Here is a 16,551-nt window from a genome sequence, read left to right as displayed (position 1 = left end):
GGTTGTTTCGTTGATGAAAAGCACAAACATGGAATGTGTCGGAAAAGTGGGGTGCCTTCATCATTCCTTCCCCATTGACTGTAAACTCGACGCTGGACGGTTGGCCGCACGCGTCGTTGAATATCTGCGGCCTGTCTAACGCTACCAATGGATTGGACCCTGATTTATTTTCCAACCCGAGCTTGACTTCCCGAACAGTCAGGTCAACCTTAATCTGGAGGAGTTGCTTCTGCCGTTAGTCATGAATCATGACCATCCCCTCTGAATAAATTTAAACGATTCGGCTGGGCATTTGGTAAATCATTGTGGCTTCGAGCTTGCTTGGGCGTTAACAAGGGGCACAACAGGTGATAAGACTCGAATTTGGTATTTGTGCTGTACGGTAGGAGCTTAGAAATTGCTAGAGAGTAAAAAATGTAGGGACGGGGCAGACGAGTGGCATGCTGGTAATAGGAGAGGGGAGCAAAAAGAGACAAAACTGGAATACGTTCGAATCCAAAGCGGGCAAATGATTGACAGAGAAAGGAGGGAGGGCATGTGGTGGTGGTGAGTAACGGCTAGCGACCATGAAACTTGCGTGGGGGTGTGAGCTGGTAGGACATGGAGGGAAAGAAGCAGAGGTGGTTGATGTGTGGGTGCACTAACTTGTAGCAGCGCAGGGACAAGTAGTAATTAAGAATTTTGGAAACTTGGATGAGACCACCTCACGGTGACGCTAAACGACACGCCATGGCATGGCCATCCATAAAAATCCAAATTGCACTGCGGTGGCATTTGCAGGGGGTTTAATTCAGCTGGCTAGAATAGAATGAAATGAGTGGTTGATTTGAAGGAAGGCACGCGACGGAGATGGCCCCCACCTGAAAAGAGATTCCACGCCCTGATTCTCATGATCTCGGCCCTTGGATTCTCTCTCGCATCTGCATATTTCTATTACCAGATTATCACACCACACTCCGACTGGTCCCCCCCCGCCCCCCCACCCCAACCCATCCTTCCCTTGCTTTTAATTAATTAAATCCCACCCATCATCTTCGGTTACAATGCGCGAACCACTCCTGCCCAACATACAACATGTGTGTGAAATGCATATAATTAAAGTACACCTTGACCCGAACATTACAGGGGAAATCCAGGAGGCAAGCAACGAATCTGCAGATAAGTAAATAACAAGAAATCCAGGATCAGTGATCACTTTGGGAATTGCGGAAAAGCAGCTGCTATTTTGTCAAAAGGTCGCATAAGATGCGCTGTTCCTGATTGCTGCCAACAGCTCATCCTTTTTTGCCCACTCCAACTCTAACCTTGTACAGCTCATTCTCCTTGTATATTTGTTTCCTTTGATTTAATTAATTTCTATAACAGGCCTACGTCCAAGGCCATGTGAACTATCGGGAAATTTTGAATAATAATAAATAAAATGGAAAAGAAAAGAAGTGGTGAAATATTGGGTCTGAATCTAACTGCCAAAAATAACGGAAAAAACGATATTTGGATTCTGTGAATGCAACTAGACTGCTGCCGCATGCCCCTCACATGGTTTCCCTGTTTGCATCACGAAAGAGCGACCATCCCTGAAATCCACAACTGCAAGGCACAAACCCGAACTATTTCATGGGGATATGGTATCCGCCAGCCCTACCCATGTTATTCAAACACAAATTAGTCATATTTCATAAAATGATCCTCACTGTTTAGCTATATTAAAGAAAAAAAAATATGCAGCTCTCGTGACATCTTATGTGGTCAGACATCTTCCCTATCAAAGTTGTCTTTTTGTCCACAAAATTATCTTTACAATGTGATATTGGTTTTCCGTTTCCATGATGGCAACGATAATTAAGTTAGTCTCAGTGTTCCGTTTCGTGGGAGATAATAATTTAGTTTTTAAAAGTTTGGTGTTTTGTTTTTAGAAATAACAGATATCAAGAAATAAAACTTATTAATGGGACACAAAATAAAGCATAGGTTATTAATTATGTGTTCTATATATGAATATATTCATATTTAATATATAAATATGCATAATTATTTCAGAAGTTAATCTATTATATAACGATATTCTATCACTCTGTTGGCAGATATTATCTCCAAATATACTTAAAAAAATGTCATCTTGACCATATCAAAAAAGCGCCTGTCTTCAAAATTTCAAATGCTTCTTGCCGCAGGTTACGGGACACTAGTACTGTTAAACAGTTTTATAATTAACTTTTGTTTTTAAAATTATAACTAGACATCGCACCAATTTTCCCCTGCTGCTCGTTCACTCGGCCTGGTTTTCAGTGATTCGTTGGCGGTTTTGGTTGAAATTGGAATGACGTCATAATTGTTTTATTGTTTTATTTGTTAAAAAGCGTCGGAAGCGGCTAGTGGCTAGTGCCAGTGAGGTTGACGCGTGGGCTGGAAAATAGGTCACCCGCTTTTATTGTTATTGTTTTGTTTACGAACTGGAAAAACGGCATCTATTTTCAAAAATTTTGGTCTCCATTTCCACTTTTCCGTTTTCCCCCATTTTTTCCCACGAATCGAAAAATTTATGCAGTATAAATTTGACCGATTCTAACACTTGATCCATGTAGCTGTTAATATATCACACTCCTTCGCTGGGAACATATAATATACGCACATTTTACAGTCAAAATTCTTTATAATCATAAAACAATTAACATATATAAAGTCTCACTATATAATATATAGTGATATAACTTATCTCTCACATTAATGTCTTATATTAGCAAATGGATGGGATATTCACAAATTATAAATAACCTAACTCGTGCGGTCTCAATAATAATAAAGTTTAATTTTTTTAAAAAATAAATTATAAATATTAATTCATATAATTATAAATACGAGGATTCAATTACATGTCTAATTTGTTGTTAGAATAATTATTATTAAAATTGAACTTTTTGGACCAAACTATCACTTTCTGTATTAATATAGAAAAACAACTGTAGATTTTTTTTACACATCTCACCTTCAGATAAGATTAATTTGAAATTAAATAAGTCTTTGTTTTAATATTTTCCATAAAAAATTAAATACCGTCGGTTCGGGTGGTAAGCCGAGTCGGGGGCTAGAAAGAAAGAAGGGCAACCCAACCCAGTTAGCGAGCGCACTCACAACGTAACAACGGAGAAAGCAAGCAGAGCAGAGCAGCTCATCATTTCAGAGCCGAACCCCAAAGGAAAGAGAAAAAAGCAAAAGCAAAAAGAGAAAGCCATCCCGGGCAAAGCAAGAAAAAGAGAGGATAATAAAGACAGGAATTGCAGCAAGAAGAAGAGCTCTTCTGAGAGAGGAAAGGGCTTTGGAAGATAACGATGCAGACGGAGCAACAGAACCAGCTCGTTGTTCAGAATTCTGGAAGCCTTAGCTTCAGCAGCCATTTGTCTAAGGAAGATGAAGAGATGTCCAGGTCTGCTCTTTCCACCTTCAGAGCCAAAGAGGAAGAGATTGAACGCAAGAAGATGGAGGTCAGAGAGAAGGTTCAGGCCCAGCTGGGTCGAGTTGAGGAAGAAACCAAGCGTCTCGCCACCATTCGTGAGGTATCCCCCCAACTTCTCTACACTTACATGTCTGCTTTTCTAGATTTCACACTGATTCCTTGCTAATTGTCTCCCTTCAACTAAATTACCTGGCAATTTTCTTTTCAGTTTATATGTAACGTCTCTGTATTTTTGTGAACAGCTCATTTAGCTTTTATTGATGGGGTTAGCCGAATTTAAGTGATCCGAAGTCTGACGGCCTTGATTTTTTTCCCCTTTTAACAAAGATTTTAGGCCAACGATGGCCTTGGTTGGGGGAAGAGTTTTTTCCTGTGAGGAAACTTCTCCCCCCTTTTTGTGCCTGCCGAACTAATAGAGTTATGTAACTATGTCGATTTATAACGGCTAGATATTCCGCCCTGATTCTAGAAAGTTCTTTTTTTTCCCCTCAATTTGTAATTTCTAAGAACCGTGTTATCTAGCGACAAGGAGAACCCCAGAGGTATGCAGAATCTCTGAAGCACTCGAATACACCCGATCTGTGAGTTTGTAACCAGGAATGTTGTTTTTTTCTTCTTTCTTCAATTTTGATAAATTAATTTCAAAGTTTGATCTTATCGATGGCAAAGTCTCTGATAGGATTTAAGACTGCATTCGTATTCTTCTTTTAGGACAGCGTTTGAGGCTGCTAACCCGATAATTGACGTCTATGCTTTCTGAAAATTCTGTCGCTCACTCAGTGTGTAGCAGTTTCTGTTGTTTGAAAGTCACTTATCAAGTTTCTGATGTGTTTTTTGTGCCTTTTAAGAATGGAAGAATTACCATTTTCATTAATAAGGAAAGAAATAACGTTATTTCGCTTCTCAGGGATTATATATGCGACTCTGATTATGCACAAATTAAGATAATGATCTGCAGTTTCCTGATTTGTTGTGTTTGAGGAATGTCAGGAGCTGGAGGCTCTGGCAGATCCGATGAGGAAGGAGGTTGCACTGGTTCGGAAAAAGATTGATTCAGTAAACAAGGAGTTAAAGCCACTAGGCCATACCTGCCAGAACCCTTTTAACAAAGATTTTAGGCCAACGATGGCCTTGGTTGGGGGAAGAGTTTTTTCCTGTGAGGAAACTTCTCCCCCTTTTTTGTGCCTGCCGAACTAATAGAGTTATGTAACTATGTCGATTTATAACGGCTAGATATTCCGCCCTGATTCTAGAAAGTTCTTTTTTTTCCCCTCAATTTGTAATTTCTAAGAACCGTGTTATCTAGCGACAAGGAGACCCCAGAGGTATGCAGAATCTCTGAAGCACTCGAATACACCCGATCTGTGAGTTTGTAACCAGGATATGTTGTTTTCTTCTATTCCAATTTTGATAAATTAATTTCAAAGTTTGATCTTATCGATGGCAAAGTCATCTGATAGATTTAAGACTGCATTCGTATTCTTCTTTTAGGACAGCGTTTGAGGCTGCTAACCCGATAATTGACGTCTATGCTTTCTGAAAATTCTGTCGCTCACTCAGTGTAGCAGTTTCTGTTGTTTGAAAGTCACTTATCAAGTTTCTGATGTGTTTTGTTTTGTGAATAACGTTATTTCGCTTCTCAGGGATTATATATGCGACTCTGATTATGCACAAATTAAGATAATGATCTGCAGTTTCCTGATTTGTTGTGTTTGAGGAATGTCAGGAGCTGGAAAAAGATTGATTCAGTAAACAAGGAGTTAAAGCACTAGGCCATACCTGCCAGAAGAAGGTTAAACTTGAGGGAAACCTGAACGGTGAAATTTGTGTAAACTCTTCATACATATGATGACAATATAACGGGTAAATTCATATATTTATGCAGGAGAAAGAATACAAAAGCTCTTGAAGCATTCAATGAAAAGAACAGGGAAAAGTACAGCTTATCAGCAGGTTAATGGAGGTTAGTGTCATCTTTATATCATCGTGTGCCTGTGAAAGATTGTTTCTTTTTTTCTTTTCTTTCTTTCTTTCTTTTTTTGATTTGGGGGATAATCTGTTCTGCGTTTTTGGCTGTGACTGTTATCAAATCGACAGTTGGTGAGCGAAAGCGAAAGAACGAGGATGAAGAAGCTAGAGGAGCTGAGTAAGAACATAGAATCCATGCACACAAGTTAGACAACTGCTAAAGACTCTGATTAGGACTCTGCGGTATATGAAAAAGATGACGTAGTATATGTATGATTGTGTCTGGGCTTGTGTATTCTCTTGTGTTAATGTTTGTTTTTCAGTAACATGTGATGGCACGTAAGCTAATTTTCGAGGGCCAATACCCCCCTTACAAACACGCTTGTAACTAAATGCGCTTGCACTTTGCTATCATTTTTTATTTTTACCCTTCAATTCACTTTGTATTGTTCTTTTTTTAATCTAATTTAATTTAATTTATTGGTGTAATTCTAATTTTGTTCCCCTGTCCAACAAGCCCTAATTAATGTTATGGTAGAATTGTCAATTTGTCTATAGTAGTGTAATAATGAAATTGCGCAAGTGCGATGCTTTTGGCAGAATAATTTGTTTCGGTCAGAGCATCATAAATATAAATACTGTACTTTTCAGTGTGGCCAATTGATCATCAATTATCGCTGGTCAAAAAAAAAAAAATCATCAATTATGTAATTTAATTCATAAAAGTAAACAGCATCGTATACTAGCAATAATACATAAATAAACAAAACATGTCCGTATTGTTGGACCTTGCCGGCGGAACTCGGAGGCCATGCCATGCATTCTTCTGCTACTGTTGCTAGCGTTTGTCTCTTATTATAATAACAATAAAAAAATTTGCTAACTGGAGTTTTGAGAGGTTATAACCGGAAGCAGGGTAAATTTTATTATGGTAAATTTTATTATATAAAGGATAATTGTAAAAACATTTACAAATTAAATATGATCAAAATCCTTCCGTCCTTTGATTTGCAGCGGATTTGAACTTGTAGAAATATGTCTTGTTAACTGGATAAGTTTTAATTCGGCAACAATTGTCTTCTTATCGGGCTTAAAACTGTAAAAGTGGTCAAGGGAAATGGTGGGATTTTTTTTTTTATTATCATTATGAAAGGAGGTTAAATCAAGGGAAAACAATTTAGATAAAAAAAATCATAATTCCCCTGCTTTTCTTTTTTTCTTTTTAACATGTTATTTAGTCAATAATTTTTTTATTAAATGTGAATGGGACTTATTAATTAATGAATGGCTAATTGTGAAAATATAATCTACATTTGTACGCATAGTTGTCAAACTCTCAAGTTGACTCTACAAATTTAACGTTTTATGTTTTCAATTTATAAAATCGTGTCAACTCACTCATAAACTCGAATTAAATACAAACTCGATTAAACTCGTGAGTTTACTTCTGAGTTTGTCGTTTTTACATTTATAACTTATAAAATTATACTGACTCACTCATAAATTCTGACTAGATACAAGCTTGATTAAACTTGTTAAACTCATTAATTTTTTTTAGTTGTACAAGTTAAGTATACCATAAAAAATTTAATTTATAAAAGTTATGAGACCTGGTTTAAGGGAGAAAAACTTGAAATGCAAAAAACTAATATTAATAAAAAAATAAAAAAACAAAAATATGTCTTATATATGATAATTTATCAATGTGAATGGGCATAATTTTAATGATTTATACTTTAAATATATTTAATTCAATTATAATTATATGTTAATGACTATTTATTAATAAAGATAAATTCTTATAAACTTGTAATATGAGTTTACATTCTTGTTATGAGTTTATTTAAACTCGAGAGTTTAACAACCTTGCTTGTACATTCCCACAATCAATATCTTTCATATTATTAAACTTGTCAATTAGTAAATATTTTTTTTAAATGTAGATAAGTATTTATTAATTCATGAATAATTACCCGTTAATTAAAAAAAAAAGCATAGGTATTATATTTTTTTTTTCATGTGAGATTATTTTTAAATTAGTCACATATTGAAGTGATATTTCATAATTTTTTATTTTTGTTTGACATTAAATATTCCGAACAATCCCTTTTCCCTAAAATTAAACCAAAGCCAGTATTGTGGGATTCAACTTCGAGGCCGCGACTTCCTCCATATAAAACGGATTGCTTTGCCACTGGGAGAATTAGGAGAACGCACGTAAGAGGTCAGAGACTTAAACTTGCAGGTAGTAAAATAAGGCATAAAAAAAAATGGAAGAAAGGAGGAGGAGGAGGAGGAGGAGGAGGAGGAGGAGGAGGAAGAAGGCGTGAGGGGGTAAAAGAATCCGTCGAGATTACTTTTCCATTATTATAAAGGGCTTTGATCGCAACACCTGACATCTGACATGTACGTACCTGTGGACGCCGGTAATTGTAACTGATCACTGAAGATGGTAAGACAAATTTTTTGGGCAGAGAAAAGTGAGTATTAGGCAGTCCCAATGTGACAAATGACAAATGACCTGACATTAATTGGTAGATTAGTGTAAATAAAAGGAGGGAAGAAGGACAGGCGGCGAAATCCTGGTTCGTGGTCTCGTGCAGTATCTCATTATTGAAGCCTCACTAAAATTAGAAAAAGGCCCCATTGGGACTGTTGTTATCCCCTCCAAACTGCTTTTGCGGTTTTGCCCCATTCACATTCACCATGATAATCCCCATGACTGTCCCTTCGTCATAAATTATTACTTACTTCCAACTATATTATAAATTGTTACTCCCTCAATTTCAAATGATATAATTTTTTAAAATAAAATTTTACATATCAATAAAATTTATTAAATATATATAATAATTTTATTTTTTAAAATAAAAATATAATTTTTTTAAAAAATTCATTTAATAATCTTAAATTTACACTTAATTAATATTAAATAAAAAAATAAATAATAATATTAAAATAAGTCTATTTAATGAAACTCTAATATTTTCGAAGTACCTTGTCTTGTGTTTTAAGACGACGAATCTTTTTCAAGAGTGTTTTATAATTTGAGATAGAGGAAGTATTAATTAAATTATGTCTAAAGAAAAAAGTTAGTTAAAATCTTGATTTCATAAAAATTTGCACATTTTTACCATTGTACCCCTTGAATGTAACAAATACAATACTCAACTTATTTAAAACACTTTCTTTAATTACTTAATAAATTAAGGGTTTAATTAAAAAAATACACACATACACACATAATACTTACTACTCTAGTCTTATTTACAGGGCAAAAAGATAATATTTTTTTGATCCTGTTTTGAAGACACCTCATTGATTCTTATATTCATTTTTATCATTTTGCCCTTACTAAATGTAGGAAAATTTATTAAATGCTATAATATTTTATTTTAAAGTAGATATATTTAATAGAAGTAAAGTTAAAAATTTGTTAAATTTTTTGATAGAATTAATAAAATTTAATACTTTTATTGGTTTCAGTAAAAATGCTAAAAATAACTTACAAATAAAACTAAAAGGAGTATTCAATATTTTAAACTAAATAAGACATTTAAAAAATAATTTATATTATAGTCAAGGAGTATATACTAAATTAAAAAATATCTTGTGAACTATTCTTTTAATTTTATTTATCAGTTATTTCAAATATATTTTATTAGAATTAAATGAAGTTTAAAGCTCATTATATCTCTTAAAAATTTATTTTTTTTTAACTTTGTTAACGTTAAAAATATATATTTTAATAACGTAATCTACTCACCAACATTTAATGGTGAGGAGTATATACAAGTGATAGAAAAGGGAGTAATATGTACTCTTTTTATTTAAAAATATAAGGTATTTTTAATTAAATTTCATCCCCGATAAAGTAATTGCTTACTTTTTAACTAACCTTATCTTTTTATATTTACATCTATTAAACACCTATAATAAATATAAAGTTATTCATTAATAAAAGAACTTTTTTTAAAAAAATACAATGATTACATCTCAAAAAATTAAAAATACTTTACATTTTTAACATCCAACTTTTTAAAGATGCTTTATATTTTTTAATGGAGAAAATATATATTACTCCAATTCTAATTTATTGAGTGATGGTAATTCTAAAATGTGATTGAAAAATGAATATATTCAACGAGATTAATTAATTTTCTTAATCGGAAGGTAAAAAATCGTAATTTGCATGAAAATTGTTAAACATCTCTAACAAAAAGCAAGTGGTAGTAGAAATTACAAACCGCAGTTATTTTTGATGGTGATAGATTAGTTACAATGATAGAAGAAAATCAGGTATTTTCCTCGTGTAAAAATTGTAACTTAGTAAACAATTGCTAAAAATGTCATTGTTTCTTTAACATTACAAATTGAAATTTGTTAAAAAAAAATATGAAAATATAAAAAATAAATGTGCACTAAAAAAACTGTTTTTTAACCTGTGAGTAAAACATGGCCGGAAAAGTTGAAATGATGTACGATAGCTGACTCTAGATAGTACGAGTATGAGTCCTATGTGAAAAAGCTTGGTTATATTAAATTGAAAAGAAACAATTTAATTAACTGTATTATCTAGTATACTTTTATTTAATTAAAAGTACAAGAGTATACTTTTAATTAAATAAACTTGTAAATGAACCTTTTCGCTGTAAAAAAAAAAAACTTATAGTGATGACATTTTTGCTAAAAAATAAAAAACTATCTTGTACCACCTCCTCATATCACATTATCCACATTGTGTCACTCCGTCAAACATGTATCTCTTCATGTTATATTACTTGATATCTCACTCAATATTACTCCTCATTCCAGAGCCAACATTTGTGCTTTTGATCTCCAACTTCCAAGCTTTAAATCTTTCATCTTTGTTAGTTGGATTAAAATGAACTTGGAACCATTATATGTGTAATTACATGCATTATTTAACTATGTACGTTTAAATTAAATAATATATTATCAAAAATATATACATATATTACATTTTATTTTTATTTTTATTTTTAATATAAAAATAATTTATAGGAATGTATGTATTATATTTTTAATAAAATATTTGTCTAGCAGTAAATATTATTTTTGTTAGAGAAGTGTAATTAAAGTAAAACAAATTTTAAATGTTACATAATTTTCTTATAAATATTTTAATCAAATTTAAAATTTTATTTTTATTTTTAAGTGAAAGTAATTAATTTTAAATTTATTTATGAATATTTATTACATTAATTTATGCTATAAATATCTTCTACTTTTATCTTCTCCAGACAAATTAAAAAAGAAATGATTAAATTTTTATTCTCTCCCAAGTTAAATATTTCCCCTTCTTTAAAATAAATTTTATCTATGATTTTTCAACTATCTTGTACAACTTTAATGTCCCAATATCATTTGTACGCAAGTATTTATATATATCGTAGCCTAATTATAATTGAAAGTAACCATCCATCAAAATTTTAATAATATTATATTAAAATACCAGTTTAATAAGGTCATTCTTATAAAAGATGAGCTTTATATATATATATATATATATATCTAAACAGGATTGTGTATGATATAAAATTAAAGATAATTTAATAATTAAACTCGACACATTTCCATTATCATTTCTTTTAGTTCTTGATCATATATATATATATATATCATTTATTTCTTATTTGATGAATAAAATAAGAAAATTAATTTTATAAATATTAATGATTTTATTTAGTTTCAAAATTTTAAAATAATTTATAAGAGTATTTCAATTTAAAATTATATTTAATTTGTTTCTAAAAAATATTTTTAGTAGAGGCAGCATATGTTGACACTAAAGTAATTATATAAATTATTTTAAATTTTTAAATTATTTTTTATAATAAATTTCTTGATGGCAATAGAATATTGTCATTAAAAATTATTTTTGGTAATAATTCCTAAAAGTGGCGGCAACGATTGAAAATTACTGTCCAAAGCTAACCTTTAATAATAATATTTAAAAGTTATCATTAAAAATTAAGTTTTGGAGGTGATTTTATATGGTGATATTAGTCTATTTTTTATGATGACTTTTAACCATCGTCATTAAAAGCAAACCTTTGATAAAGATTTTTTTTTTAACATTATTAAAAGTCATGGTTAAAAATCGTTTTTATTTTTGGTAGCGTTTAACAAAAGCAGTAGGTGAATGAAACTAACGAAACCATGGACTAGCTCAATATCTTGGTCTGACCCCGAGACCAATTGTCGAGAGGTGGGCTGTTTTCTGGGTTCCGGTGAATTCCACTCCGTATTACGCGAGCCAGTTGGGTGTACCCACGCTGTCTTATCCTTTTTTTCATACTTTGCTGATCCTCCCTTCCTAGCAGTAATGATTAAAAAAAATTCTTTTGTTATAAAAAGCAACATAACCCGCTCCGTACCCCCACACACAAAAAAAAAGGGTACTATCAACCCCTAGCGCGTCAACTGAGCGCTTAATTCCCCATCACCGAATATTATTCTAAAATAAAAAGTAACAATTCATCGGGAGAGTGAAACACATGCATGCCCTGCCCATATATTCGTATTATCACACAAATACGGACATCTTTATGGGACGCTATTTGTTGTAGCTATGACGTGTAAGTGCCTGTCTGGTTTGCATCCAGAATCCATTTTTTGGTGTTTAATCGATTTTTAAAACAAAATTAGCCAAAGAGCACAATAATAACGTAATCGATTAAACATGCTAAAATTAATTTTTTTGTTGATCTATTCATACCTACTTCTGGTTCCTGTTTTATCATGTTAATAATAAATAATTTGTCAATAATTCATAATCGTGTTAAATAAATTTTAATAAATTTACTAATATTAAATACAACTTTATTGACAATTTAATTTTAAAAAGTAATATTTTTTATAATAATTTATACAGTTGAAATCAATTTCAGTATTTAAATATATTATATTATAATATAATCAATTATGATTAAAATCATTCATATAAATCACTTATTTTTATGATCAATTATACCTAACTGAAATTTAAACGGGCACTCAATTATCCAAATCTAATCTAACTATATAAATTTATGGTTGTTAATTTATAATATTTTATAGACAAGATCACTACTTTATAGAGGTCATGGTTGAAAAATTTTCTTTGAAGTTATTAAAATATAACAGAGTAAAATGAATCATGTACTCAGGAGAGCCACAGTTCACATTATCAAAAGTTACTCCCACAACTAATGGGAGTTGAATTTAAAAAAATGAGTTAATCTTTTATAATATGGCAAATTGAAGTTTAAATTTTTGCTAAAAAATATGTCTAAATTTAGTATCTGACTGTACATTGAATAGAATTACTTTTAATAAAAGAATATGTATATATGAGCAATAAAAAAAAAAAAAAGCCGCTCCCACGATGCCACATAACAAGGGTGTTTAAAATGTGTTGCTGTTCTGAGGCATGCTGAAAATTTAGCAAAGTCATGTGTTAAGGTTGTGATGTGTGTGCGTGTGTATGTGTGAGGGAGAGAGCAATCTTATTGACCAGGATTAGGATGGGGACTTCAAGGACGTCGCACCCGCCATGCGTAAAATGTTCGTTGTCATTCATTTTCAGAGATAAATAATGTCGATAATTTTTAGCAAACAACAAGAAGCCCTAGATCTTCATGCCTTTAAAGGAGTGGACCATAAAATGGGCCTAACAAGCCCAAATTATCTCCCCCCACACTTCAATTGGGCTGTATATCCACATATTTGAACATGCACAAAGAAGATGACTAAGAGGCCAGGGCACACCATCGAGCTTGTCTTGCCGGACATGCTGAACCCGTGAGCCATGCACGTACCTGTCATCCGCAACGTCACTCTCTCCAGTCTCCAGGCTCGTGTTTTGTAACAAAGGAGGAGGAAATCAGGGATCAGGAAATTTGTCGGCAATTGAACACCATTGATGATGAGTCGGTAGGGATCTCGTGGATTGATCAAGGGTCAGGAAGAAGCTTACCACACGTTTCCTTGCACCATTTCACTATTCGAAAGCCAAACTTAGGATTCCATCCTAAAGCTGTTCTATAAAATACAAGACTGGATTTGGCCATATCCATTTAATATTAGCTGCACACTTTCGGGCACGATATTGTATATGTGAAGAATATAATTTTCCGCCGCTTGCACGGAGCTGGAGAGGAGGAAATGATGTGAATGAAGCCGAGCACAGGACAAGTTTGTGTATTTATTTACGTCATTTAGGAGTGGATTCGGTTAAAGGTTTTTGGAGGATAGGAGAGGGGCTCCTTTTGTTTGTTTGTTTGTTGGCATTTAGTGAACAAAGAGGAGGAAAGCCCCTTGCTTGGTAGCCTTTCCCTCCAATTTGAGGTTTTTATTTGGTGGGGAAAGAAAAAAAAAATTATAACTAAATTATTTATTTATTATTTTAAAAATTCTAAACCATGTTTGATATTAAAAAAAAAATTAATTGTTTGATCTTTATAATTTTTATTCAATTGTAACTCAGCTATTAAACTTTGACTCATTATGAGTAAGTTCTTGAAATTTTAACTCAATTATCATTCAATATTTAAACTTTAACTTTTACAATTCAGTCCTTATAGTTTCAATTATTTAAATATTAGTCTTTATATTTTAAAAAATAAAATTATAAAGATTAACATTATGTTAAAATTTATTACCAATGTTTCAAATTACCAAACCATTTTAATCTCTATAAATATTAAAGCTTAAAATATTTTTAATTTTTATAATTTTATTTTTTTTAATATAAGGATCAATATTTAAGTAGTTAAAATTATAGTGATTGAATAGTAAAAGACATAATTTAGGGATTAAGTTATAATTAAGTTAAAACTATAAAAACTAAGTTATAACGAGTAAAAATTCATGAATTGAGTTACAATTGAATTAAAAGTATAGGGATCAAATGATTAATTTTTTCTTAAAAAATTATATATTATTTCCCCCTCTCTTATAATTACATAAATTTTATCACTTTTCAAAAATTAATATATAATTTTTATTGTCTAAAATTTTAATATTTTTTCATTAGATACACTGATAAAGTATAATATAAATATATTTATTATTAACAAATGTTATTAATATAAGTTCATGTCCTTAAAACAATAAAATTATAGTGATTGAATAGTAAAAGACATAATTTAGGGATTAAGTTATAATTAAGTTAAAACTATAAAAACTAAGTTATAATGAGTAAAAATTCATGAATTGAGTTACAATTGAATTAAAAGTATAGGGATCAAATGATTAATTTTTTTCTTAAAAAATTATATATTATTTCCCCCCTCTCTTATAATTACATAAATTTTATCACTTTTCAAAAATTAATATATAATTTTTATTGTCTAAAATTTTAATATTTTTTCATTAGATACACTGATAAAGTATAATATAAATATATTTATTATTAAAAAATGTTATTAATATAAGTTCATGTCCTTAAAACAATAAAATTATTAAAATATAATATAACTATTTTTAATAATAAATCAAAGCAAAAAAGAAAAATTTACTTAAAATTGATAAAAATAAAATTATCAACTTATTACTAGTTATCCTCCCCTCCACTCTTAAACCAAACAAAAGTTTATTAAAATTCATTCCTTCCCTTTTGCTGGAATCCCTCCCCTTCTTTTAAACCAAACACACCCTAGGTTGGGTGTGCAAGGAAAGACACAGGAACGACGACATACCAAATAAAAATATAGGGGCATGGAAGACAAAGCCTTCACCCAAATGTTATTAAATAAATTGCTCTTGTTCAACCTCTTAATGCTTAGGGTGAAGATGACATTTTTATTTAAAGACCTTCTTCAAATAGTAACTTTTTTATTAAATCTGCCTACATAGCAATGAAAAATCCTCAGGCATAGGAACACAATGATATTTGATCCAAAATCTCGAAATGACCTACTTATGAAAAAAATTAAATACTTCCTTTAAAAAGCAACTTGGGATCGTCTCTAAATAAATGTCATGCTCTCTAATGAAAATACTACACAACATTATACTTATCATCTAAGTTGTAACTCTCCTGACTCTTCTATTCATCTTTTACGAGATTGTAAAGATGCTAAGAAGGTTTGAAAAAAATTAGTTAACCCTTCTAAACATAATACTTTTTCTTTTCTTGTGCAGGACTAGATAATTTGAAATGCTAAAAATGATGCAGGAAGCATATATACTAGAGGATTACCTTGGAAGAAACTTTTGCCCAAGCCTGCTGGAACATATGAAAAGCAAGATGCAAGTAAGTTTACTCCGAAGATAATACTTTAGACAAAAACATTGTTTTCTCCCAACACCTAACAAATTATAAATGACTTGTAGCTTCAATCCAAACTCAACTATTTGAGTAATTTTGACACCAGACATGATGCGAGATGGAAGCCATCAAATTCTAGGTGGGCAAGACTTGATATTGATGGTTCAGTCAATCAAAATGATGTCACAGCTTGTGAAGGTTTTATCAAGAATGGCAAGGGTAACGGGTTATAGGATTTTTTAAAAACCTTGATTATCAATCCAGCATAGCTATTGAGCTTATAGAAATTTTAGAAGGGTTAAATATTTGTTGGAATGCTAAGATTCCTAAAATTAATGTTTGTTTTCATTCAATGGAGACCATATCCTTCATTAATGGTAGCTTTGACCAGAGCCATCCACTCTTAGCAATCATAAGAAGCATTAGAAATATCATCACGAGGAATTGAAAAATTATCTATAGAGAAGCTAATCGATGTGCTGATCTTTTAGTCTACAGGGCCTCAAGCAAGTATTTTAATATTACTTTATTTGATGATAATCTTATAGATTGTAGAAGCATTTTAACTTCTGATATGATTTGACTTTTGTCATTTGGCATGATGTTTTTATTGTGACTTTATATTCAAAAATATAAATATATATATATATATAGGGGCATGGAAGAACATTCCGAAACGACATGGCCTCCACATCCGTCCCATATCACTGTCATGAAATTCACCGCATGAACGCGATATGCAGAAAACACAATCTATACATGCATCCCCATTTCCATATCCGAGGATGGATTCGCGATGGAAAATATCCAATTCCATTTCAATGGCTACGTGAAGAGAACCTCTCGTGGCCGGCCA

At 31.5% G+C, this 16,551-nt stretch overlaps 1 protein-coding gene across 1 annotated transcript; it reads left to right on the top strand.

Annotated features, from left to right (window-relative positions):
• Nucleotides 1-3,093: 3,093 nt before the first annotated feature.
• On the top strand, nt 3,094-5,854 carry LOC129320845 (uncharacterized). Its single transcript, XM_054966502.1, has 4 exons — nt 3,094-3,551; nt 4,442-4,539; nt 5,231-5,414; nt 5,549-5,854. The coding sequence occupies exons 1-3, from the start codon at nt 3,327-3,329 to the stop codon at nt 5,298-5,300; spliced, it is 393 nt and encodes a 130-aa protein (XP_054822477.1). The 5' UTR covers nt 3,094-3,326; the 3' UTR covers nt 5,301-5,414; nt 5,549-5,854.
• The last annotated feature ends 10,697 nt before the right edge of the window (nt 5,855-16,551 follow it).

The sequence above is a fragment of the Prosopis cineraria genome, unplaced genomic scaffold, assembly GCF_029017545.1.
Source record: "Prosopis cineraria cultivar Desert tree isolate PC_DT_omini unplaced genomic scaffold, ASM2901754v1 PC1, whole genome shotgun sequence".
Classification (NCBI taxonomy): Eukaryota; Viridiplantae; Streptophyta; class Magnoliopsida; order Fabales; family Fabaceae; genus Prosopis; species Prosopis cineraria.
This window is presented reverse-complemented; position numbering and strand designations above follow the sequence as displayed.

Excerpts from the sequence above, each read along its gene's own strand:
- LOC129320845 (XM_054966502.1), top strand. The coding sequence starts at position 3,327 with ATGCAGACGGAGCAACAGAACCAGCTCGTTGTTCAGAATTCTGGAAGC. Across the intron at positions 3,552-4,441 it reads GTCTCGCCACCATTCGTGAG|GAGCTGGAGGCTCTGGCAGA; the intron begins GTATCCCCCCAA and ends GAGGAATGTCAG. Across the intron at positions 4,540-5,230 it reads TTAAAGCCACTAGGCCATAC|CTGCCAGAAGAAGGTTAAAC; the intron begins CTGCCAGAACCC and ends ACTAGGCCATAC.